Below are 26541 nucleotides of genomic sequence, written 5' to 3' on the forward strand. Positions count from 1 at the left end.
TGCTGGCTAATGATAAGGTATTTGCAGTATATTATAGTATTTCTCCTTAACCCAGGAATCTATAGATGTGAATTTTTAAATGTCTGAAGATAATTAGAAGTTTTTATTATCCTTTTCGTTCTGTTTTCTATATACTCTATATAGTAATTAGGCATAATTCTATTTACATTATTGATTATTAAACATTTGTTAAGACTTCAAGTATCAACTATGAACTAGTATAATGTTGGCAGCCGCGCTCAGAAAATAACGCCCAATGCAGGGCAGCCGGAAGGCCCCAAACTTCCTAGTGACGAAACATCCTACATCACTAAACCACATGCTAATTGTGCCTTGGCATAAGGACCAATGAGACCCACCAAATTGTTATGCTAATAAGGCGTATGGAGCCGCACCAACCAGGTCAGAGCATGAGAACTATATAAGCAAGCCTCTCCTTCCCCTCTGGGTCCTGCCCAACTCATTTGTTTCACAAAGAGCTGAAGAATAAAGCTTTCTGCAGAAGAATCCTGCTGTTGTTTGCGTGTTCTTGCCGGCGAGGACGGGGCGCGCGACAAGTGGTGCCGAAACCCGGGAACCAGAACATCACCGGCACAGGGAGGACCCTTCAGACATCTGGAGAGGATTCAGAACTGCAGGACAGAAGAAAACCCGGAGGGGTAAGTTCTGAGAGACGCGCTTTTTAGGAGCATGTCAGAAATGGAACGGGAGACAGAGCGAGCTCGCGGCCGAAAAAAAAGGCCACAAAAACGAAAGTAAAGAAACCCCAGAGTGAGGGAGAAAGCCCGCCTAGGGCAAAAGCGAAAGAGCCCCGAGAAGCGAGTGACGATCGCCTCGGAGAAAATAGTCAAGGAGTGGGCGGGCATGGCTGGGATGGGCGTGTTCATGCTTGGAGGTCTCATGCTCCTACTCTGGTTGTTATGCAGACTCCGCAACCAACATAAGCAGGACAAGGTGATCCTTGCTCAAGCCCTAATGGCAATAGACGTTGGCGCCTCTCCCCAAGTGTGGCTCAACATGCTTAAGAAGGAAGCTCGGCTTTAGCTTGAGGTAGCTCTTGCACCCTGAGCCCATGTGGCACTGCACCAGGCCCGAGTACCTCATTGCTTAATCACAGCTTTCTCTAAGAAGCTCATGGTGCAAGAGGGTTGAGAAAAAAGGTCCAAACCCTTTGTACCAAGCGGTCCCAACGCCAGCCAGAGGATGCGAGGCAAAGCACTGCAAGAGGTCTTGGACCCCTCTGAGAGGCATGCCTGACTGCATAGCGGTAGATGCCCAGAACCCCTCTCCAAAAAGGGGGCATCAAGAAGTGTGATGGAGGTCAGGCCTCTGTCTCCGCCTCTGCTGGCAAGTTCCGCCTTGAGCTTCTATTAGACAAAAAAGGGGGAGATGTTGGCAGCCGCGCTCAGAAAATAACGCCCAATGCAGGGCAGCCGGAAGGCCCCAAACTTCCTAGTGACGAAACATCCTACATCACTAAACCACATGCTAATTGCGCCTTGGCATAAGGACCAATGAGACCCACCAAATTGTTATGCTAATAAGGCGTATGGAGCTGCACCAACCAGGTCAGAGCATGAGAACTATATAAGCAAGCCTCTCCTTCCCCTCTGGGTCCTGCCCAACTCATTTGTTTCACAAAGAGCTGAAGAATAAAGCTTTCTGCAGAAGAATCCTGCTGTTGTTGCGTGCTGTTCTTGCCGGCGAGGACGGGGCGCGCGACAGTATAAGGACAACTTATTTTAAGTATTCCATGTGACTATATAATACCAACTCCTGGGGATAGAATTTGTGCATATATTTGCCTTACATACACATGAACAAATACACACACACACATACACAATGTTCCAACATTTTTAAAACAAACATAAATCATGCTTGTTAATCATGTTTGTCTGCTTAATTGACTGAGATCATTTAAAGTCTTCTATGATTATGAATATTCAAACTTAACTTTTATTTCTTTAAATTTAGTATATGTAATTAGGTTATGACATTGAACACACGAAAATTCCTAATTCATAAATGATCTTGGTGGATGTATTATCTCTATACATATTTATCAATTTTCCATCAATTCTATTTTATTTAATATTAATACTGCATTCTTTTGGTAAGCATTTTTTACATATATCTTTTACCTGCCCTTTCTTTTCAACCTCTATTGCTTTTGTATCATGTTTATCTAATGGAAAAATATACAATATGATAATGTACGTTTTTAATTCTTAAGTTTAACCGATTTAAATTTGTGAGTACTAGATTAAAGATGGAGGCATGAGAGGAGAGACAGAGGCTTCCTCCTAAAACTGGATACAATTAGAAAATTTCATTGGCACAACTAATCCTGAGAGAGCAAGAGGAAAGAGGACTGCGTCAGACTATATACACCTGGAGAAAAGAGCAGACCTCACCGAATGGGGTAACGTATGAGAGCTATGGCTCCGGGGGACCCAAGTCCGACCCCAACCTGAGCTCACCGGTGGGAGGAAGAGAAACGGAGCAGGGAGGGAGTGGAAGGCTTGGGACTGCTGAATACATAGCTCCTGAGATTTGCTCTGGGAGCACAAACCTACATTTCATGGTGCTTTCATGAGAATGTTAATACAGGCAGAGTTCCTGGGGAGACTGGGATTCTGGCTGCTTGTGGAAAGCAGGGATCCATATCCGGCTGCTCTGGGACAAAAACATACCTGTGTGAACGGCCAACTAGCTCATGCAGTAGAGACAGGCACAGCAGCCAGGAGGAGGGGAACAGCTCTTTCCTCCCCCCAGGCATGAGTAACGCTCCCCTGTGATCCCCAACATTGCTTCAGGGGATGAGTAGCTCCAGAATAGAGCTTCTGGACACTACAGAGCACCATATACAAACATGAAACGCCAAAGGAACCTTGTCCAGAGTAAAATTATTAATACAACTCCTGAGAAAGATTTAAATGATATGGACATAGTGACTCTTCCTGAAACGAAGTTCAAAACAAAAATCATCAACATTGTAATGGAGGTACAAAAAGACATCCAAGAACTCAGGAATGAATTCAGGTCGGAGATCCAATCATGAAGAGCACGATAGAGGGTATTAAAAGCAGACTAGATATGGTGGAGGAGACAATAAATGAAATAGAAACTAGAGAAGAGGAATACAAAGAAGCTGAGGCACAGAGAGAAAAAAGGATCTATAACAATGAAAGAATATTGAGAGAACTGTGTGACCAATACAAGCAGAACAATATTCACATTATAGAGATACCAGAGGAAGAAGAGAGAGAGAAAGGGATAGAAAGTATCTTGGAGGAGGCAGTTGCTGAAAAATTCTCTAATCTGGGGAAGCAGATAGACTCTCAGGCCATGGAGATCCACAGATCTCCCAACACAAGGGACCCAAGAAAGACAACACCAAGACACATAGTAATTAAAATGGGAAAGATCAAGGATAAGGACAGACTGTTAAAAGCAGCCAGAGGCAGAAATAAGATCACATACAAAGGAAAGCCCATCAGGCTAACATCAGACTTCTCAGCAGAAATCTTACAGGCCAGAAGGGAGAGGCATGATGTATGTAACGCCATGAAGCAGAAGGGCCTGGAACCAAGATTACTTTATCTGGCAAGATTATCATTTAAACTTGAAGGGGGATTAAACAATTTCCAGATAAGCAAAAGCTGAGAGAGTTTACCTCCCACAAACAATCTCTGCAGTCTATTTTGGAGGGACTGCTATATAGATGGAAGTTTTCCTAGGGTTGGATAGTTGTCACCACAGGTAGTAAAACCACGGTACGGAGGATGGAGCAGCTGATTGCGAGGCAAATGCAAAATGAAATTGACTATCCCCAAATTCAATCAAGGGATAGACAAAAATTACAGAATATGATACCTAATATATAAAGAAAGAAGGAGGAAGAAAAAGGAGGAAAACTAGAAAAGAACCTTTAGATTGTGTTTGTAACAGCATACTAAGTGAGTTAAGTTAGACTCTTAGATAGTAAGGAAAGTAACCTGGAACCTCTGGTAACCACAAATCTAAAGCCTGAAATGGCAATAAGTACATAACTATCAATAATCACCCTAAATGTAAATGGACTGAATGCACCAATCAAAAAACACAGAGTCACTGAATGGCTAAAAAAGCAAGACCCATATATGCTGCTTACAAGAGACTCACCTCAAACCCAAAGACATGCACAGACTAAAAGTTAAGGGATGGAAAAAGATATTTCATGCAAACAATAGGGAGAAAAAAGCAGGTGTTGCAGTACAAGTATCAGACAAAATAGACTTCAAAACAAAGAAAGTAACAAAAGATAAAGAAGGACATTACATAATGTTAAAGGGATCAGTTCAACAAGAGGATATAACCATTATAAATATATATGCACCCAACACAGGAGCACCAGCATATGTGAAACAAATACTAACAGAACTAAAGGAGGAAATAGAATGCAATGCATTCATTTTAGGAGACATCAACACACCACTCACTCCAAAGGACAGATCCACCAGACAGAAAATAAGTAAGGATACAGAGGCACTGAACAACACACTAGAACAGATGGACCTAATAGACATCTATAGAATTCTACATCCAAAAGCAACAGGATACACATTCTTCTCAAGTACACATGGAACATTCTCCAGAACAGACCAAATACCAGGTCACAAAAAGAGCCTCAGTAAATTCAAAAGGATTGAAATTCTACCAACCAACTTTTCAGACGACAAAGGTATAAAGCTAGAAATAAATTGGACAAAGAAAGCAAAAAGGCTCAAAAACACATGGAAGCTTAACAACATACTTCTAAATAGTCAATGGATCACCGACAAAATTAAAATGGAGATCCAGCAATATATGGAAATAAATGACAACAACAACAAAAAGCCCCAACTTCTGTGGGACACAGTGAAAGCAATCTCAAGAGGAAAGTATATAGCAATCCAGGCATATTTAAAGAAGGAAGAAGAAACCCAAATGAAGAGTCTAACGTCATAATTATCAAAATTGGAAAAACAAGAACAAATGAGGCCTAAAGTCAGCAGAAGAAGAGACATAATAAATATCAGAGAAGAAATAAACAAAATTGAGAAGAATAACACAATAGAAAAAAATAAATGAAAACAAGAGCTGGCTCTTGGAGAAAATAAACAAAATAGATAATCCTCTAGCCAGACTTATTAAGAGAAAAAGAGAATCAACAGAAATCAACAGAATCAGAAACAAGAAAGGAAACATCACGACAGACCCAACAGAAATACAAAGAATTATCCTAGACTACTATGAAAACCTATATGCTAAGAAGCTGGAAAACCTAGAAGAAATGGACAACTTCATAGAAAAATACAACCTTCCAAGACAGACCAAGGAAGAAACACAAAATCTAAACAAACCAATTACCAGCAAAGAAATTGAAGTGGTAATCAAAAAACTACACATGAAAAAAAACCCCAGGCCAGATGGATTTACCTCAGAATTTTATCAGACATACAGAGAAGACATAACACCCATTCTCTTTAAAGTTTTCCAAAAAATAGAAGAGGAGGGAATACTCCTAAACTCATTCTATAAAGCCAACATCATCCTAACACCAAAAAACCAGGCAAAGACCCCACCAAAAAAGGAAACTACAGACCAATATCCCTGATGAACGTAGATGCAAAAATACTCAATAAAATATTAGCAAACTGAATTAAAAAATATATCAAAAGGATCATACACCATGACCAAGTGGGATTCATCCCAGGGATGCAAGGATGGTACAACATTTTAAAGTCCATCAACATCATCCACCACATAAACAAAAAGAAAGACAAAAACCACATGATCATCTCCATAGATGCTGAAAAAGCATTTGACAAAGTTCAACATCCATTCATGATAAAAACTCTCAGCAAAATGGGTATAGAGGACAAGTACCTCAACATAATAAAGGCCATATATGACAAACCCACAGACAACATCATACTGAACAGCGAGAAGCTGAATGCTTTTCCTCTGAGATCGGGAACAAGACAGGGATGCCCACTCTCCCCAGTGTTATCTAACATAGTACTGGAGGTCCTAGCCACAGCAATTAGACAAAACAAAGAAATACAAGGAATCCAGATTGGTAAAGAAGAAGTTAAACTGTCACTATTTGCAGATGACATGATATTGCACATAAAAAACCCTAAAGACTCCACTCCAAAACTACTAGAACTAATATCGGAATACAGCAGAGTGCAGGATACAAAATTAACACACAGAAATCTGTGGCTTTCCTATACACTAACAATGAACGAATAGAAAGAGAAATCAGGAAAACAATTCCATTCACAATAGCATCAAAAAGAAGAAAATACCTAACCAAAGAAGTGAAAGACCTATACCCTGAAAACTATAAGACACTCTTAAGAGAAATTAAAGAGGACACTAACAAATGGAAACTCATCCCATGCTCTTGGCTGGGAAGAATTAATATAGTCAAAATGGCCATCCTGTCCAAAGCAATATACAGATTTGATGCAACCCCTATCAAATTACCAACAACATTCTTCAACGAACTGGAACAAATAGTCCAAAAATTCATATGGAAACACCAAAGACCCGGAATAGCCAAAGCAATCCTGAGAAAGAAGAATAAAGTGGCGGGGATCTCACTCCCCAACTTCAAGCTCTACTACAAAGCCACAGTAATCAAGACAATTTGGTACTGGCACAAGAACAGAGCCACAGACCAGTGGAACAGAGACTCCAGACATTAACCCAAACATATATGGTCAATTAATATTCAATAAAGGAGCCATGGACATACAGTGGGGAAATGACAGTCTATTCAACAGATGGTGCTGGCAAAACTGGACAGCTACAAGAGAATGAAACTGGATCACTGTCTAACCCCATACACAAAAGTAAATTCAAAATAGATCAAAGACCTGAATGTAAGTCATGAAACCATAAAACTCTTAGAAAAAAACATAGGCAAAAATCTCATGGACATAAACATGAGTGACTTCTTCATGAACATATCTCCCCAGGCAAGGGAAACAAAAGCAAAAATGAACAAGTGGGACTATATCAAGCTGAAAAGCTTCTGTACAGCAAAGGACACCATCAATAGAACAAAAAGGTATCCTACAGTATGAGAGAATATGTTCGTAAATGACAGATCCGATAAAGGCTTGTCATCCAAAATATATAAAGAGCTCACGCACCTCAACAAACAAAAAACAAATAATCCAATTAAAAAGTGGGCAGAGGAGCTGAACAGACAGTTCTCTAAAGAAGAAATCCAGATGGCCAACAGGCACATGAAAAGATGCTCCACATCACTAATCATCAGAGAAATGCAAATTAAAACCACAATGAGATATCACCTCACACCAGTAAGGATCGCCATCATTGAAAAGTCAAACAACAACAAATGTTAGCGAGGTTGTGGAGAAAGGGGAACCCTCCTACACTGCTGGTGGGAATGTAAACTAGTTCAACCATTGCAGAAAGCAGTATGGAGGTTCCTCAAAATGCTCAAAATAGAAATACCATTTGACCCAGGAATTCCACTTCCAGGAATTTACCTCCAGTTTGAAAAAGACAGATGCACCCCTATGTTTATCGCTGCACTGTTTACAATAGCCAAGATATGGAAGCAACCTAAATGTCCATCAGTAGATGAATGGATAAAGAAGATGTGGCACATATACACAATGGAATATTATTCAACCATAAGAAGAAAATAAATCCTACCATTTGCAACAACATGGATGGAGCTAGAGGGTATTATGCTCAGTGAAATAAGGCAAGCGGAGAAAGACAAATACCAAATGATTTCACTCATCTGTGGAGTATAAGAACAAAGGAAAAACTGAAGGAACAAAACAGCAGCAGAATCACAGAACCCAAGAATGGACTAACAGTTACCAAAGGGAACAGACTGGGGAGAATGGGAGGGTAGGGAGGGATAAGGGCGGGGGACAAGAAAGGGGGTATTATGATTAGCATGTATAATGTGGGTGGTAGGGGAAAGGGGAGGGCTGTGCAACACAGAGAAGACAAGTAGTGATTCTACAACATCTTACTATGCTGATGGACAGTGACTGTAATGGGGTTTGGGGCGGGACTTGGGGTAGGGGAGAGCCTAGTAAACATAATGTTCTTCATGTAACTGTAGATTAATGGTAACAAAAAAAAAAAATTTGTGAGTACTGATACATTTTACCTTTTCTTGAAGTGCAAAAGTTTTTTACCACAATTAATAGTTAAACAAAATATATATTGTCATAGTTCATCTGCTTCTCTGCTTTTCATTCTTGTCTTTTACTCATATCTCTGCACTCACTTTTCTTCTTGCCAAAACACACCTTATGTGATTAAGATAATGATTACAAAGAATATTAAACAAGAAAACTTTAAAACATAACAATATAATTTTTATTACATATGTATATGATCAAAACTATTGAAAAAATCCCATTTGTAGGGGAATAAATTGAAAGAAGAAACAATTTTATGAAATTACATCAGACTTAGTATCAAAAAGCCAGGGATTAAAAAGTACCACCCCTCTCTCCCTGACACCATTCTTAGAACCAAAGCTCACTGGGTCATAAGCAGATCCTGCTTATAAAGCAAAATCAGCTCCATGAAAATCAAGAGAATATAGCAGAAAGGTCAATGAGCTCAGAAGACATGAGTTCAAGTTTTAGCTCTGCCACCAACTGGTTAGGTAACCTAGGGCAAGTCACTCAGCATTCAGGACTTCAGATTCCTCAAGGTTAAAGTGGAAAGAATCCATCTCACAGGATTTTTATTTAAAGGAGTGAATGACAAAAAGATCATGGAAGTACCTTATCAAGCTGTATTATCTGATATAGATGTGTGTGCGTGTGTGTGTCTGTGTGAGTGTGAATGTGTGATATTTTTTAGCCATAAAACAGAATATACAGTAACATTATCAGGCTAGATTAGCCATGCCTGGTACCCACTAAGTTGGGATGGACCCAAAACAAATGTGAAACAAGAAAATGATTTATTCTCCACCCTAGTTCTTATTTTCCACCTTCCAAGGTAGCCTTGTTTCTCTATTAAAATGCTAGTGTGAATCTCACAGCTTTGCCTGCCTCTTTCATGGCATGCAGGCTTACAAATCAGAGAGCACTTTCCTTTCTATTTTTTAATGATGGAAGGTGGGCTCAGCATCTGCCAGCTGTCATGACCTGGAAGTCATATTACTAGCATTGCATCTCTTCTAACCCATTAACTGTAGGTGCTACTCTATCCATTGGTCATATTACCCAGACTTCTGGCCTGTCTTTGCTCATTTCCTTTTCAGTTCCTTGTAAGTCTATATCCTTATTAATAGTTTTTACTGCTTACTTAGAAAACAGTCAGCTATTTCAAGTAGTAACAATGCATATCTAAGGAGCTCTGAGATCAAGGCCAGATGGCATTTTTGTGTAAACCTAACTTCTTGATGTATTATCACAGATTCACAGAAAAAAATCATATCATGAGGCAAACATTTGTCTCACATAACACGATATATTTAATACAACAAAACAATGGTTACTTATTACCCTGAAGAGCCTCAAGTATTCTATTTTATATTCAACAACACATTTAGCATGTATTCACAGGAGGGGGTTTTGTTTTAAGTTTTAATACTTCTTCCTGTTTCAATGAATGTATTTGGAAGAAGTGCTAAAGGAGTAAAGTAAAATACTTCTTATGCCTTGTTTAATTCTACTAACTTCTTACATAAAAGCAGGGATGGTTTAAAAATATTTCCATGAAAGACAAGTAGTATTGCTGGTTTTTAGGAAACAGACTCAAGCTTTTACGGAATTTCATACTTTGCCAAAATAAAAAAATTGTGTATCAGCTAAGAGATGCAAGGAGTACAGAGCTTTCAAGAATGGCAAGAATAGGAGAGGGATTAAATATGGCATCCTGACTGGTGAGACAGAGGTCTCCTCCCAAAACCACATATAATATAAAAATATACTTAACACAACTAATTCTTAAAGAGCAACACAAAAGAAGGCTGCGCTGGACTGCATACACCTGGAGAAAATAACTGACGTCACAGAACAGGGTAACGTACCAAAGCCATGATCTTGCAGGACCCAAGCCCTTCCCTCACCCTGGCTCACCAGCAGGATGAAGAGCAATGGAGCAGGTAGGGGGTGGAGGCCCAGAACTGCTGAACACCTAGCCCTAAGGATCTGCTCTGGGAAGAAGAACTAACATTGCATGGTGCTCTGGAAAATAGTGGGGTTAGAAAGTTAAGACAGGTAGAATATTTGGAGAGACTGAGATCCCAGCCGCTTCTGGAAAACAGGGATCCACAACTGGCCGCTCTGGGACAAAAAAACTGCATGCAGTCTGAGTGACTTCCTAACAGGAAGACAGCTGCTAAAGGGGCAAGTATTACACAGAGCTTGCTACTCAGGACAGGTGAGCAAAATTGTACAGGTGCACTCTGCCTAGCACATTGGGAAATTTCAGGAGCTTCAGGTGCTCCAAACCCCTAGCTCACTATGCAGCTCTGAAGCCATCCCGTGATACGTAGCCAGCTATGAATTCCTCCAGACAGCCTGCTAGTATGGGCCTGTAAACCGGCAGCCCCTGCCCTGGTGTCAGGGCACCAGAGGGAAGCCCCGCCTACAGCAGCTACAAACACAAAGCACAGAGGTTTACACCTGTGCACATGGCCACTGCTTTGAGCAACAGAGACAAGCAGGCAACTGGGAAGCAGGAAACAGCTCTTTCCTCACCCTAGACACCAGTGCAGCTCTGGTGCAACCTCTGACATGGTTCCAGGGGATGAGCAGCTCAAAAGAACAGAGCTTCTGGGCACTAGAGAGTGCCACATACAAATATGAAACATCAAAAGAACCTGTCTCAAACTCAAATCCCACAAACACCAGAATAAGGCCAAGTGAAAATGAACTCATCAATATGCCTAAAATAGATTTCAAAATAAAAATCACAAACATGATCATGATCATGGAGACTCAGAAAAATATTCAAGAGTGAGATTCAATCATCAAGGAATTCAATATCTGAAAAGAAGCATACAATGGAGGAATTGAAAAGCAGATTAGAAGGGGCAGAAGAGATGATAAATGGAATAAAAATTAGGGAACAGTAATGCAAAGAAGCTGAGGCACAGAGAGAAAAAAGATATCTCTAGGAATGAAAGAATATTGAGAGAACTGTATGACCAATCCTAATGGAACAATATTAACACTATAGGGTACCAGAAAAAGAAGTGAGAGAAAAAGGAATATAAAGTATCTTTCAATAAATAATTCCTGAAAACATCACCAATTTGGAGAAAGAGATAGTCTCTCAGTCCATGGAGGAGCACAGATCTCCGAACACAAGGGACCCAAAGAAGACAACACCAAGACATATAATAATTAAAATGGTAAAGATCAAGGATAAGGACAGATTTTTAAAAGCAGCCAGAGAGAGAAATAAGATCACATACAAAGGAAAATCCATCAGGCAATCATCACACTTATAAACAGAAAACTTACAGGAGAGAAGGGAGTGGCATAATAAACTTAATACAATGAAACAGAAGGGGCTCAAACCAAGAATACTCTCTGGCAAGATTATCATTTAAATTTAAAGGAGGGATTAAACAATTTCCACATAAGCAAAAAGTGAGAGAATTTACCTCCCACAAACCATTTCTATAATGCATTTTGGAGGGACTGCTATAGATAGAAAGCTCCAAAGGCTAAATAGCTGTGATAAGGGGAAATGAAATCACAGTAAAGAAAATATAACAATTAATTACTAAGCACATGCAAAATCAAATCAAATACCCCTAAAGTCAGTGAAGGGATAGACAAAGAGTACAGAATATGATACCTAATATACAAAAAATAGAGAAGGAAGAAAAAGGAGGGAAAACAAAGAATCTTTAGATTGTGTTTGCAATAGCATGATAAGTGAGTTAGGTCAAACTGTTAGATAGTAAAGAAGTTACCCTTGAACCTTTGGTAACAAAGAATCTAAAGCCTGCAATGGCAATAAGTACATACCTATCAATAATCAACCTAAATGTAAATAGTCTGAATACACCCATCAAAAGATATAGAGTCACTGAATGGATAAAAAAAAAAAAGCAGTCTACATGCTGCCCATAAGAGACTCACTTCAAACTGAAAGAGATACACGCATTAAAAGTGAAGGGATGGAAAATGTTATCTCTTGCAACTAACAGGGAGAAAAAAGCAAGAGTTGCAGTACTTCTATCAGAAAAGATAGACTTCAAAACAAAGAAAATTACAAGAGACAAAGAAGGACATTACATAATGATAAAGGAGTCAGTCCAACAAGAAGGTGTAACCATTATAAACATCTATGCATTCAACATAGGATCACCTACAAATGTGAAAAAAATATTAACAGAATTGAAGGGGAAAATAGAATGCAATGAATTCATTTTAGGAAACTTCAACACTCCACTCACTCCAAAGGACAGATCAACCAGACAGAAAATAAGTGTAAGGACACAGAGACACTGAACAACACATTAGAACAGATGGACCTAACAGACATCTACAGAACACTCTACCCAAAAGCAGCAGAATACACATTCTTCTCAAGTGCACATGGAACATTTTCAAGAATGGACCATATACTAGGCCACAAAAAGAGCCTCAATAAACTCAAAAAGATTGAAATTGTACCAATCAGCTTCTCAGACCATGAAGGTATGAAACTAGAAATAAGTTATGCAAAGTAAATGAAAAAGCCCACAAAGATGGAGTCTTAATAACATGCTTCTAAATAATCAATGGATCAATGACTAAATGAAAACAGAGATCCAGCAATGTATTGAGAAAAATGACAACAATAATGCAACAACACAAAATCTGTGGGATGCAGCAAAGGCTGTGCTAAGAGGGAAGTATATTGCAATACAGACCTACCTTAAAAAAGAAGAACAATCCCAAATGAACAGTCTAAACTCACAATTAACAAAACTAGAAAAAGAAGAACAAATGAGGCCCTAAGTCAGTAGAGGGAGGGACATAATAAAGAACAGAGCATAAATAAATAAAATTGAAAAGAACAAAACAGTAGAAAGAATCAGTGAAAACAAGAGCTTATCTTTGGGAAAATAAACAAAATAGATAAACCCCTAGCCAGACTATTCAAGAAAAAAAGAGAGTTTATGCACATAAACAGAATCAGAAATGAGAAAGGAAAAATCACCACGGACACTACAGAAATACAAAGAATTGTTAGAGAATACTATGAAAAATTAAATGCTAACAAACTGGATAACCTAAAAGAAATGGACAACTTTCTAGAAAACTACAACCTTCCAAGGCTAACCCAGGAAGGAACAAAAAATCTAAACAGACCAATTAACAGCAACAAAATTGAATTGGTAATCAAAACACAATGTAAGAACAAAATCCCTGGACCACATGGCTTCACCACTGAATTTTATAAAACATGAAGTGAAGACCTAATACCCATCTTTCTTAAAGTTTTCCAAAAAGTAGAAGAGGAGGCAATACTTCCAAACTCACTGTACAAGGCGAGAATCACTCTAATACCAAAACCAGAAAAAGACAACACAAAAAAAAAAGAAAATTGCACACCAATATCAATGATGAACATAGACACAAAAATCCTCAACAAAATATTAGTAAATCAAATTCAAAAATACATCAAAAGGCTCATGCATCATTACCAAATAGGATTTATTCCAGGGATACAAGGATGGTACAATATTAGAAAATTCATCAACATCACCCACCACACCAACAAAAAGGACAAAACCCACATGATCACATGAATAGATTCCAAAAGCATTCAACAAAATTCAACATCCATTCATGATAAAAACTCTTGAAAAATGGGTATAGAGGCCAAGTACCTGAACATAATATGGCAATATATAAAAAACCCACAGCCAACATCATGCTTAACAGTGAGAAGCTGAAAGCTTTTCCTTAAAGATTGGGATAAAGACAAGGATGCCCACTCTCCCCACTTTTTTGAACATAGTTCTGGAGGTCCTAGCCATGGCAAACAGACAACACAAAGAAATAAAAGGCATCCAGATTGGCAAGGAAGAAGTCAAACTGTCCCTGTTTGCAGAAGACATGATATTGTACATAAAAAGCCCTAAAGAATCCACTCCAAAAGTACTAGATCTAATATCTGAATTAAGCAAAGTTGCAGGATACAAAATCAATACACAGAAATCTGTGGCATTCCTATACACTAACAATGAACTAGCCGAGAGAGAAATCAGGAAAACAATTCCATTCACAATTGCATCAAAAAGAATAAAATACATAGGAATAAACCTAACCAAGGAAGTGAAAGGCCTATACCCTGAAAACTACAAGACACTCATGAGAGAAATTCAAGAAAACACCAAAAAATGGAAATACATTCCATGCTAATGGATAGGAAGAACTAATATTGTCAAAATGGCCATCCTGCCTAAAGCAATCTACAGATTCAATGCAATCCCTATCAAAATAGCAACAGCATTCTTCAAAAACTAGACCAAATAGTTCTAAAATTCATAGGGAACCACAAAAGACCTCGAATAGCCACAGCAACCCTGAGAAGGAAGAATAAAGCTGGGGAGATTACACTCCCTGACTTCAAGCTCTACTACAAAGCCACAGTAATCAAGACATTTTGGTACTGGTACAAGAACAGACCTATAGACCAATGGACCAGACTAGAGATCCCAGATATAAACCCAAGCATATACAGTCAATTAACATATGATAAAAGAGCCATGCACATACAATGGGGAAATGACAGCCTCTTCAACAACTGGTGTTGACCAAACTGAACAGCTACATGCAAGAGAATGAAACTGGATTATTGTCTAACCCCATACACAAAAGTAAACTCAAAATGGATCAAAGGCCTGGATGTTATGTCATGAAACCATAAAACTCTTAGGAAAAAACAAAGGCAAAAAATCTCTTGAATATAAACATGAGCAACTTCTTCCTGAATGCATCTCCTCAGGCAAGGGAAAGAAAATTGAAAATGAACAAATGGGACTACATCAAGCTAAAAAGCTTCTATACAGCAAAGGACACCATTATCAGAATAAAAAGGCATCCTACAGTATGGGAAAATATATTTATAAATGACGTATCTGACAAGGGGTTAACATCAAAATTATTATAAAGAATTCACACACCTCAACACCCAAAAGGCAAATAACCCGATTTAAAAATGAGTGGATGATATGAACAGACACTTCTCCAAAGAAATTCAGATGGTCAACAGGCACATGAAAAGATGTTCCGCATCACTAATCATCAGGAAAATGTAAGTTGAAACCACAATGAGATATCACCTCACACCAGTTAGGATGGGCAACATCTAAAAATCTAGGAAGAACAAATGCTGGCGAGGATGAGGAGAAACGGGAACCCTCCTACACTGCTGGCGGGAATGTAAATTGGTTCAACCATTACAAAAAGTAATATGGAGGTTCCTCAAAAACCTAAGTATAGAAGTACCATTTGACCAGGGAATTCCACTCCTAGGAATTTACCCAAAGAAAACAAGTTCTCAGATTCAAAGATATATGCACCCCTATGGTTATTGCAGCACTATTTACAATAGCCAAGATATGGAAGCAACCTGAATGTCCATCAGTAGATCAATGGAAAAAGAAGATGTGGTACATATACACAATAGAACACTACTCAGCCATAAGAAACAAACAAATCCTACCATCTGCAACAACATGATGGAGCTAGAAGGTATTATGCTCAGTGAAATAAGTCAGGCAGAAAAAGACAAATACCAAATGATTTCCCTTATTTGTGGAGTATAATAATGCAGCAAAACTGAAGGAACAAAACCACAGCAGACTCACAAACTCCAAGAAGGGATTAGCGGTTACCAAAGGGGAGGGTTAGGGGAGGGCGGGTGGGGAGGGAAGTAGAAGGGGATTTAGGAGTATTATGATTAGTACACATGGTGTGGGGGGGATCATGGGGAAGGCAGTATAGCACAGAGAAAACAAGTAGTGACTCTATGGCATCTTACTACACTGATGGACAGTGACTGCAGTGGGGTGTGGGGGGCACTCTATAATATGGGTGAATGTAGTAACCACATTGTTTTTCATGTGAAACCTTCATAAGAGTGTGTATCAATGATACCTTAATTTAAAAAAAAATGAATGGCCAGAATATCAGACTTCCTGATTAACAAGGCTCTATGCATCAAAATACATACTTCAATAACAACAAAGACACCTCACAAAGAACAAAATGTAGTGCATCTACAAATGTATAGCATGTGGGAGGGCAGTTAAGCAAAAATCTTTGGAGACAAGACACATTTTATAGTCTAAGCCAACAAATCACCAGTCCCTCTACTATCTAAGAAATGCATTAATCTCTAACAGTATGAACGCAAAAATAACTTTTAGTAACAGAACAGGAGGAACCTGACCACAAATTTCATGGTTGTCTCTGTAGTCATCTTGGATTGAGGGTAAATCAGAGCCACAGGCCATTTGCAAGAAGAAACCCATGGAGAGGCAGACTGGTACTGAAAGGGTAAGGACAGACAAGAGAAAACAAAGGTGTACTGTTTTCTGCAGTTACTAACACAACAAACCAGTTCGAAAATATTGAGTTACAGCCAGTAAAAAGGATGAATGACTTGTTATCACGGATGGATGACTTACGAAGATAAGATCAAGGACAGCTGTATTGGTTTCACTGAGATAAACATCAGTGATGTCAGCAAGAACATCCACACTGCCCCTCAATGATGAAAAATGTCTCCAGACTCACCTGGTGCTGAGAAAAGAGCCGGACGGCCTCTAGCTGGTGGAAAACTGGGTAGTGCTGGGCGTCGATCTGGTCACGCCGGTAGACGTCGCCCACCACCAGGAAGGCGTCCAGTCCTGCATGCAGCAGCTCCCACTGGTGTGCAGACGTGTGAGCTCGCAGCATGTGAGTCCTGTTCAGGTAATAGTTATCGCCCTTCTTCCGGCTGGGGTGCTCAGCTGGGATGAGCAGGCTGTCAAAGTTCTGCCAGGTCGTGACCACGGGACAAAGGTCATCATAGACGGAGAACAGCGGCGTCCCAAAGCGGCCCGTGTACTGCTGGTAGAAGTGACCCTTCACCCTCTCCTTGGTCAGCCACAAAGGGTGATGTGGCTGGTTATGCAGGTTCCGGCCCACCTTGGACAGGACCTTCCGGGAGATGTTGCTGTAGTCGTCCTGAGGGTAGGATGTACCCAGCAGCTCCACCGTGCTGCCTGGAGCTCCATAGGCAGCAAACTCCGAAGCAGCAGGCCTTGAGCCCACGGCCTGATGCCAATGGCCTTTGGATGCACTGCTGGTCTTCCTCACCAGATAGGCACACACGTGGGCACCTTTCCTGAGGGCTGAATAAGCCATCATAGAAACTTCCTTCACGGATCTGGAAAGGGTGTACATGCAAAGCACAAGTCAAGTTACTCTGCAGGACGTAATGCATCTTTTGTGTCTGCCACCAGCAACTCACTGGCCTACTGACATCTGTTTCCCCCACCACCTCCTCCGCACAGGAGATCCAGTTAATGAAATCTGCTGACTGCCTTAATATTTACTGCTCCGAATCAAAAGAAGCTAGAGATTAGATCCCTAATCTCTAGTTGTTCTTCCCTTGAACATTTGAAGAAAATTTCTTTTATCACATCATACATATCAAGTTGTGAACCCTTCACACTGAAACTTTAAATGTGACAACTTCCTTTAATTTTGACTACATTCTAGAACCAAAAAACTTCAGAGGGATTATCTGAAAGACAGGCCTTGGTTGGATGCTAGCAAGGTCTCATTAATTAAAGCAAGTACATGATTACATAAACAACTCTGAAGGGTGGCAGAAGAGATGATATTTGAAATAGCCACATTTCTGCCTTTCATCCTCATTACTACAAAGTTCTGCTTACCTATGGCAGAGTAAGACTTCTGGATTATTTCACTATGTTACAAAATGGCATTAACACACTTCTCTGTTGTTGTTTCAAATAAAATACACCACTTTAGGTGGTAGTTATTTTTATTTAATGTTTTTAAAAATAAAAATGAAAAACATAAGGAAATATTACACAAAGTGACAGAGCATGTCAATGGGCAGCTGGAATTATTTCTTCAAGTGCATATCTTCTCTATCTCCACATCTGGTCATGTCATTAAAACTTAATACCACCGCAGCATCCCATCAATTACATTTTGCTTTGTAAAAGAGCAAGTTTCTACTAAACGCCCACAATAAACCCGGAGTAGGGTTAAACTTAACTGGGACGGGATACAAAGCAGCCAGAAGACAGAGCACCAACCAGATCTTTTTTAAAAAAATGCTTAGAATTAAGTAAGAAAAGCACCAAATTTCACAGCTAAACGTTACCTCAGCAGTCACCTGGTAAAGGCCACTCCTGTCATAGATGAGATGACAAAGACCCTAGGACAGCAGACCAAACTCTGAGGTACTGGGAGATTTAAGAAAACAGTGGGGGGGCTCTGCACCACTCACACGGGGCTCTTTCCCACTGCCACAGAGGCGGCTTTCAAAGGACTTAGAGATCTCAGCAATGAAGGCCTTCAGATGCCATAGCCCTATGTTCACAAAAAATTTACTACAAACTTAAATCACCTAAATCTATCTTCCAAAATTTGGAGACTTTATCTATTGGGCTGCTTTAAGGATATAACTCTGTAATTATTTTACTTCGAGGGTCCTATACTCATACCAAGAAAATAAGTAACTTCATGATATTAGGTCACATTAGGAGGGGATTATATCGCTCCTAGTATGTGCCAGGCAGCACAGCTCTCAGATTCATAAATGACAGAGAATATCTAGCTCCAAGTCACATTATCATGCACGTGCGTGACTGCTTATTAGAGCTTGTGCACAGCACCTGTACTCAGACTGCCATCACATGAGGAGTTTTCAAAGATACTCAGGAACTCTCTGGATTTATTCATTTATGGCACTATTTTGTCTGAGGTGTTTGAAAAGTGTTTTTGGCTGAGCTTCAACAGACAACTGTCTTCCCATCTCCAGTGTCAGTGGCTTGTCACTGCAGTAGATAAGACATATGCATGCACTGCCTTATTCATCTGAGCACAGAGCCACACTAACGGCTGTCAGCTACCCAGCTCAGCACCCTTGGCAAGACACAGAATGTATTTCTTCCTTCCAAAGGTATATGCTGCCATACAAGTTTCAGAATTCTTCTAGGAAAGGGGCTTTGGTTGCAGCTAGGCATGGGTAGCTAACTACCCTTCGCTTCCCAGTTCCCAGCCCCTCATATCAAAACCCATTTCTAGGCTCTGTTCCCACAGAAGCACCCACCCTCACGTCCCTCCCCCGTTCTCCTCACCCCACCCCTAGCTTGATGAGGAAAGGCTTTCTTGTCCTCCATTTCAGATCTTTGATCTATCTGCTCACCTCTGCACATGGTCCCACTGTTATCTCTCCTCACCAAAACAATTGTTTGCTTTTCCTTCTATTGTCACCTCTTACAGAAAGAGAATAATTACTTTGACAGCCATCTAAGAAGTAAACTCCTTTCTTTTTGCTTCTGTCTAGTGTCTTCATGAGAAATAGTTCATCTGGAAAATACAGAAGATCCAGGAAAATGAAAACACCAACAACAGTCATAATTATTCTGATATAGTAATGGTTTTCCATTTTATCCTTTCAACAACTCTGTGAGGTGAGTGTTATTTTCACCATTTTACAAAGAAACTAAGGCTCAAATAGATCACGTAACTTGCAAAAACTCATATACCTACCCATGGACAAAGTTCAGTACTCTGAACAATTCAAGTACTTCTCAATCAAAACAGATGCCAGACTGTTAAATTTAAATTACATCTCTTCAATTACCCATCTTAACGTTTATCTTATCTGAGCAATTTAGATTATACATCAATGTATTTTAAATACATACATGAATATATGAATGAATCAATCAAGTTAAATAAAACACAATAGCTTACATGGTGGAAATGAAATGCCATTTAACTCAGAATCTGAGGGCCTAAAATCCCATGTCTTGTTTTTATAAATAAAGTTTTCTTGGACCCAGCGATGTCACTTATTCATGTATTGTCTGTGGAGGCTTTTCCACTACAACGGCAGAGGTGAGTAGCTGCCACAGAGAATGTATGGCCCAAAAGGCCTAACAAAACTTATCTTGTCCTTTACAGAAAAAGTTTGCTGAGCCCTGTTTTAGCTTAACTCACTTAAAACTTCTTCTACACTTTTAAGAATATTTTCCTAGTCACAAATATATGTAGAGTATAATGCCACTAAAAGCAACAAAAGTACAAAAGTGAATATAAATGTGCTAACATTGGCACAGAAGAGATGCTGGGACCAACCACGAGGAGAGTCAATACAATATAATGGGCAAAGACCACATCTTCCAGAGACCCCCGTGTGGGTGGGACCCAAAGTTGGCCACTTAGGTGCTGTGTATTACGCTTGGATATTTCTGGCCTTCCGACATATCCTTGACCTTTCTGGCCTTCAAGTTTGTCATGTAAAAAATACAGAAAATAATACCTACATCTCATAGAAAAAGGAATAAATTAGATCCTGTTTATAACATAAGTAACTCATTGTCCAGTATGTAAGAGATAAGTTGAATCAGGAGCTAAAAATGACCCAGAGACCTTTAGAGACCAGGTAACAGCAAAAATAGAAAAGTCACTCACTGAGGCAGCAAATACAGGATGAATTTTCTTTCTTTGTTCAAATGATTTTCATACGTGTGTTTATGGTTGGAGCTTTGGACATGCTGACATTAAGTAACAGTGAGACAGCCATGTTATAATTTTTAGGATTCTGTTTAAGGTATGGGTTTGGAAGTGAGCTAAGAGATTAGTGCTAGAAATGTAGACCTTGGGAGTTATTTGTATGGAGGTAAGAGTGAATGTCAAAGGGTAATATAAGAACCCATGGGAAAGTGAGCAGAAAAATAAAAAATGGGAAGTGACAAAGCCCTTGGAAATGATCCCACATAAGGGGCAGGCATATAAAGAATAAGCCAGAAGAGAACCAAAGGGTACAGGACCACAAAAGCCAGGGGCAGAAAGTTTCTGGATGGAAACCCAGGTCTTTCTGAACCTGAATGCCACCATATGTACAATTCTTACCATGCTGCATTATTACTATGTGTCAGTCTTCCTGTTAGACCATGTGGTTCTTATGAATAGGGCACACACACACATAATACCCTCTCTTATATAAATCTGTATATTCTCAGAATCAAGTACTATACCTGATAGTGGACAGAAGAAGGGAAGGAAGGAGCAAAACTGGAAAGGATGGGAAGAAAATTGATCAATAGGATCAAACATAGCAAAGACATTAGGTAGAAGGCAAAGTAAAGAATCATCTGACAAGATGACCATCAACAAAGCAATTTCAGTGGCTGAGTAAGGACAGAAGTCAGATCATAATGGGTTAAGAAGTGAATGGAACATGTAAAAATGAAGGAGGGTATCTACCAATAAGAGAATGGATAAAAATGTTAAAAACTTGGAGGGAAGTTTCAATAGATGGCTGTAATCTCCCAAGGAAAGCTTCAGTCTTATATATTATTGTGTTTTTATTATTGTGTATTTATTATTACACATATATTGTGCACAACCTCAACATTCACCAAGTAAATGTGATTTTTTTTTAAAGAGGGAGGTTACAATTTAGAATGAAAAACTTTGAACAATGGAAAAGTCAAGGAAGGCACACACATGAAATCAAGAGGAATCCATTTATTTGTAGAAAATAAAAATTAGGAGAAGCATGATAAATTTGGAAAGGAAAAAGGAAGGTGATTCAGAAAAGTATAGATTCAGAATGCATGAGGAAACATTACAGGAACAAGGACAACTGATGTGGTTATATGAAACTGGTGGGTCACTCAAAAAGATGTGTATTAACTGGTGACTTGTCATCCAGGAACAACCTAACAGCAGAGAGCAGTGAGTAGAATGCTTTTTCTAGACAGACTCAAAAGTTATTGATTTAAAAAAAAAAAAGTTAATATAGAGCCTGGGAGGGATCCAAGGAAGTCACCAACCAAGAGTGCTGGTGTCTGTGAAATAAGTATATGGATCTGAATACTGTTCTGTACCAGACGATCTGTCTTCCTGGCCTACCCCAATTTTAGCCTTTCCTTCCAGTCCCTTGGGCCCTCAGAGACTTCTTACCTGGATGTGAGGCCACCTTTGGATCAACAAATCACCTTAAAGTCATTATTTCCTATAGGAACAATAGTACAGTTCCTGGTCAATAAGTTAATATTAGCTTTTGAAAAATATTCATAACATGAGTGCTTCACATTTTATAAAAGAGTTTCATATGCATTTTATTACTGATTCCCATAATACTTCCTGAGGTATATACAATTATTAGTAATGATTCACAGATAAAGAAGTATTGGTTCATAAATGGCATAACTCAATTCCTATGGATAAAAGAACCAAATTCAGGCCTCAAATCCTTATCTTCTAACTTAAAAAACCCTACAATCTTTCACACTCTGCTCTAAGCACCCCCAAAAAAGAAATAAGACAAAGTCAAAAAGGGCACAAGAATAAAGGGGTAAATCAGAGTCTCCTCGGTCATTTGTGGAAAGCCTTAGTCCTATGAAATGAATATAAAAATGTCATGCATTAACTATATAAGGAACCCCATGTACCTCTCTCTACTATCATGACTTAAAAATAATATGCTAGATATAGTTAACATTACTAAAACATGTAACCAATATTTTTTCCTTATTAACTTACATTTTGAGATGTCTATAATGGGCCAAGACTCTTTTAAAAAGGCTATTAAGGTAAATTCATGCAGACTTTTTCTTGATACACTTCCCCACAAACGTCAGGAGGAGGCAAAATCATCCTTCTGGCTTTAGATTGCGCGCCTCAGAGCCCTATACAAAGTGTTCACCACTGGTGCTCGATGATGATGTAATAGTGATGATAAGGAGGTCAGTTTCTCCCAGTGTACAGTATGGGCTAATTCTCTCCATCTTATCTTCCTTCCTTCTTTGATCATTCCTACTTATGCAAACATATAGTATTTTAAGCTACTTTGACTAAAGATCACAGTACATAAAAAGTTATTATGCTACTCTAAATGACATTTTATTTAGGCTATTAAATAACTTTGCTTTCACAAGAAAAGACAGATAATTACAAATAATCTAAACACAAAAGAAAAACAGTCTGAGTGGAGCCAGCCCTTTCTTATATTCTTGTATATCAATAGGTGTATGAATTAGCACTATAAAAGCCCTTATTCTCTTACTTTCTGATCCTCTATTTATATAGTACAGAAATGTGGATTATTAGAAAACAGATTTCTGGCTTGATGTTACTACCATGGTAACTGTGTTGCACTGCCCAAATGTGGCTCAGGAATGGAAGAACTCATTCACCCAGATATGCCCCCTCAGCTTTTGGCATTGATAGCCTCACCTAAAGAAAACAAGCTTGCCAAAAGTCACACATCCTTCCAGAGGCAGGCTGCATCCCTCACTGCAATATAACAACACAGGACAAGGCTGGCTAATGGGCTGCCACGCAGTTGGGTGAGATCTTCACTTGGCCTATACTGAAGCTCGACTGCTCCCTCTGCCCAATCCTGCTTCTTCCCAGTCACTCACAGATGCTGATGCCAAGACCAACATCACATAATCAATAGATGTCCTGCATGCAAACCTTCATCTCAAATTTACTTCCTGGCAAACTGAACCTGAGATGATATGATAGAATTGAATTCTCTACTATTCATCCCTCTTAAACCAAGTACAATATACATTGACCTTTGAACAACACAGGTTTTTTTTTATCTGCACAGGTCTGTATACATGTATAATTTGTTCAGTAGGTATACTGGAAAACTTAGTTTAAACTTAAAACCACATATCCTTTTGAAATTTTTTGACAATTTGCAAAACCCCTTAGCAAAGTTTTAAAAAATTAGAAAACCAGAAAGGCCCACAGAGGTCATTTAGTCCAAATCTCACATTTTGTAGATAAAGAAACCAACTCACAGATTACTTATATTCCCAAGGATGTGCAGCCAGCCACTCAATCACAGTCAGAGGTGATGACAGAACTTAGCAACCTGATTCCCAGGTAAAACATTCTTTCTACTTCAAGTTAAGTCAAGATCTCATTTTTAAAGTCAAATATACAAATACAGAGCAGAAAGGTGGTTTCCAGGGATTGTGTGGTGGAGGAAATGGGGAAATGTTGGTCAAAGTATACAAAATTGCAGTTGGTAGGATGAGTAAATCTACAGATGTAATGCACAGCATGACAACTACGGTTAATAATACTGTATTATAATACCAGAAGTTTACTAAGAAAGATTTTTAGACACTCCAACTAGACACAAAAACTGGTTAACTATGTGAAGAGATGATATGTTAATCACTGCAGAAATTAATATATTAATGATTGTAGTAATCATTTCATATGTGCATCTAATCATCATATCCTATAGCTTAAATATATGTAATTTTCATTTCAATATTTCAATTCAGTTCAGTAATTCAATAAATAAACAAATACAAAAAGGTATTGAGGCATCCTGTTACATGGTCATGGATTAAACTTCGAATGTTTTGGTTGTTCAAAGGTCATAGTGAGAACACTGTAAACTTTATTCACCACTACAAATCTACCACAGTAAATAATAAAACTATAAAGAAACAAAAAACACTGATTAAATGTTTATTGTGAGAATTAATGAATTTTGTAATGGTTTAAAAAGTTTTGCCTTTCAATCTCCCTCAATTTTATGTGTAAAGGAGAAACTAAGCAATGCATGAACTCTACTGGACTAGTAATTTCTCCAAAGAATAATCTGCTTACTAGAAAAAGCCAAGCCATGATAAGCAAACATAATCCACACATGGCCACAACCAAACAAAAGAGATCAGGCACATTCTATTAACCTCCAGATTCAGTACTTACATAGTTTCTACCAAGAAAATTGAAGCTTGGCTCAGTCAACACAGAGATTATACATTTTACTCTACTAAAATAGCAGTGGGAAATGACCAACTTCCATTAACTTTTACTCATAAAATGGCAAGGCAAGAGTATATCTTTGTTCTGGCTAAGTAGTATGAATAAAAAGATAGTATCTGTAAAAAAAGGTTTTCTCTTTTTTAATTCACCAAAAAAAAGGTTTTTTGGTGGGTGTATTAGTGGTGGTACAACATTTCTAGAAATATAGCTGACCCTTGCATAACTTGGAGATTGGGGTGCAGGCCCCCCAACTCCTCCCCATGCATGTGAACATGGAACACTGGTGTACAACTTTTGACACCCTGAAAATTTAAGTACTAACAGACTACTGTTGACCAGAAGTTTTCTTGAAAGCAATTCAGCACGTGAGGCAAATGGAACTTTCTGATCAGGATCCCCACCTGGCCTTAATAGGTACCCTGTTTGCACATCTATGGGATGTTTTACTCGGGGCAGAGCAAATGATCAGTCACAGGGTTGTCAGTCCAGGGTAAGCGTGAAGAGGAAACACCATTCTCTCCTCCCCTCCTTTCCTGGTACAAAATTGGTCAGGCACCTGCCAGTCACCAGGGACCTGTCACAGAGTTCCTCCCAGTGTAGGAAGTGGGCAGAGTAGAGCAGCCGGAGAGGGAGAGCTTGGGAGTTGTGGGACAGACAGTCCTGAACAGTGAGAGCAAGGAGAGGCTGAGCTGTGAGAATGAAGCCTTTAATTCCCAAATACTTGACCTTGCCTTATTTGGTCTCAGCAAATTCATGGACAACTTGCCCCAGGCGGGGAACCCCTCTTCCTCGGGAGCTACACAGCACTATAAAGAGACTTAAAACCACGTATCCTTTAAAAGGGTAATTACCTTCCAGGAATTTATCACAAGAAAATAATGTAAATGAAGACAGAAGTTAAACAAAGAAGTTTAATTACAGTATGACTTACATTAGAAAAAAATTATAAGCAACATAAACATCCCCACAAAGGGAATGATTATAGTAGATCCATACAATAAAATATTATACAGTCATAAAGTATAATGGTTGCAAAGAGTTTTAATGATAAAACTATATACTTAAAGTGATAAATAGGATATAAAACTGTATGTATGTGTGATCTTAACTTTGTAATTAGATATCTACCTATAAATACATGCATACTATCTTCAGAAACCCTGGGAAGAACTATGCAAGATTTAATAGGTATTATCCCTGGTCCTTATTTTCTGTTTTATACTTTTATATTTCTAAATATTCTAAACAAACATCTATTACATTTTTTATTAAACTTTTTATTTTGAAATAATTGAATTATTATTATAAGAAAAAGCTATTTAAAAATATGTCAAGTTGAGCTCCAGCCATTTTAATGGCATGTATTAAACCCACTTATAAGTACATCAAGAATAATTGCCAGTATAAATATAACATTGCCAAGGTTTAATTGCATTCAATGACCAGCTGAGCAATTATTTTTTTATAACAACGCAGG

The 26541-nt window shown here is 38.8% G+C and overlaps 1 protein-coding gene across 10 annotated transcripts in view; it reads right to left on the minus strand.

The window, feature by feature from the left end:
• FARS2 (phenylalanyl-tRNA synthetase 2, mitochondrial) overlaps positions 1-26541 on the minus strand; it is a 550900-nt gene that overhangs the window by 413573 nt on the left and 110786 nt on the right. For 6 of the 10 annotated variants that reach the window (XM_073224696.1, XM_036998357.2, XM_073224690.1 and 3 more), the window contains exon 2: positions 16803-17436. In XM_073224696.1, coding sequence (XP_073080797.1) covers positions 16803-17417 — 615 coding nt within the window. In that variant the 5' untranslated portion in view covers positions 17418-17436. Of the gene's footprint in view, positions 1-16455; positions 16555-16802; positions 17437-19455; positions 19620-26541 lie in introns of all 10 variants that reach the window. The other 4 variants (XM_073224691.1, XM_073224692.1, XM_073224689.1 and 1 more) reach the window with 2 other exon arrangements.

This window comes from Manis javanica, chromosome 16, assembly GCF_040802235.1.
Source record: "Manis javanica isolate MJ-LG chromosome 16, MJ_LKY, whole genome shotgun sequence".
Lineage (NCBI taxonomy): Eukaryota > Metazoa > Chordata > Mammalia > Pholidota > Manidae > Manis > Manis javanica.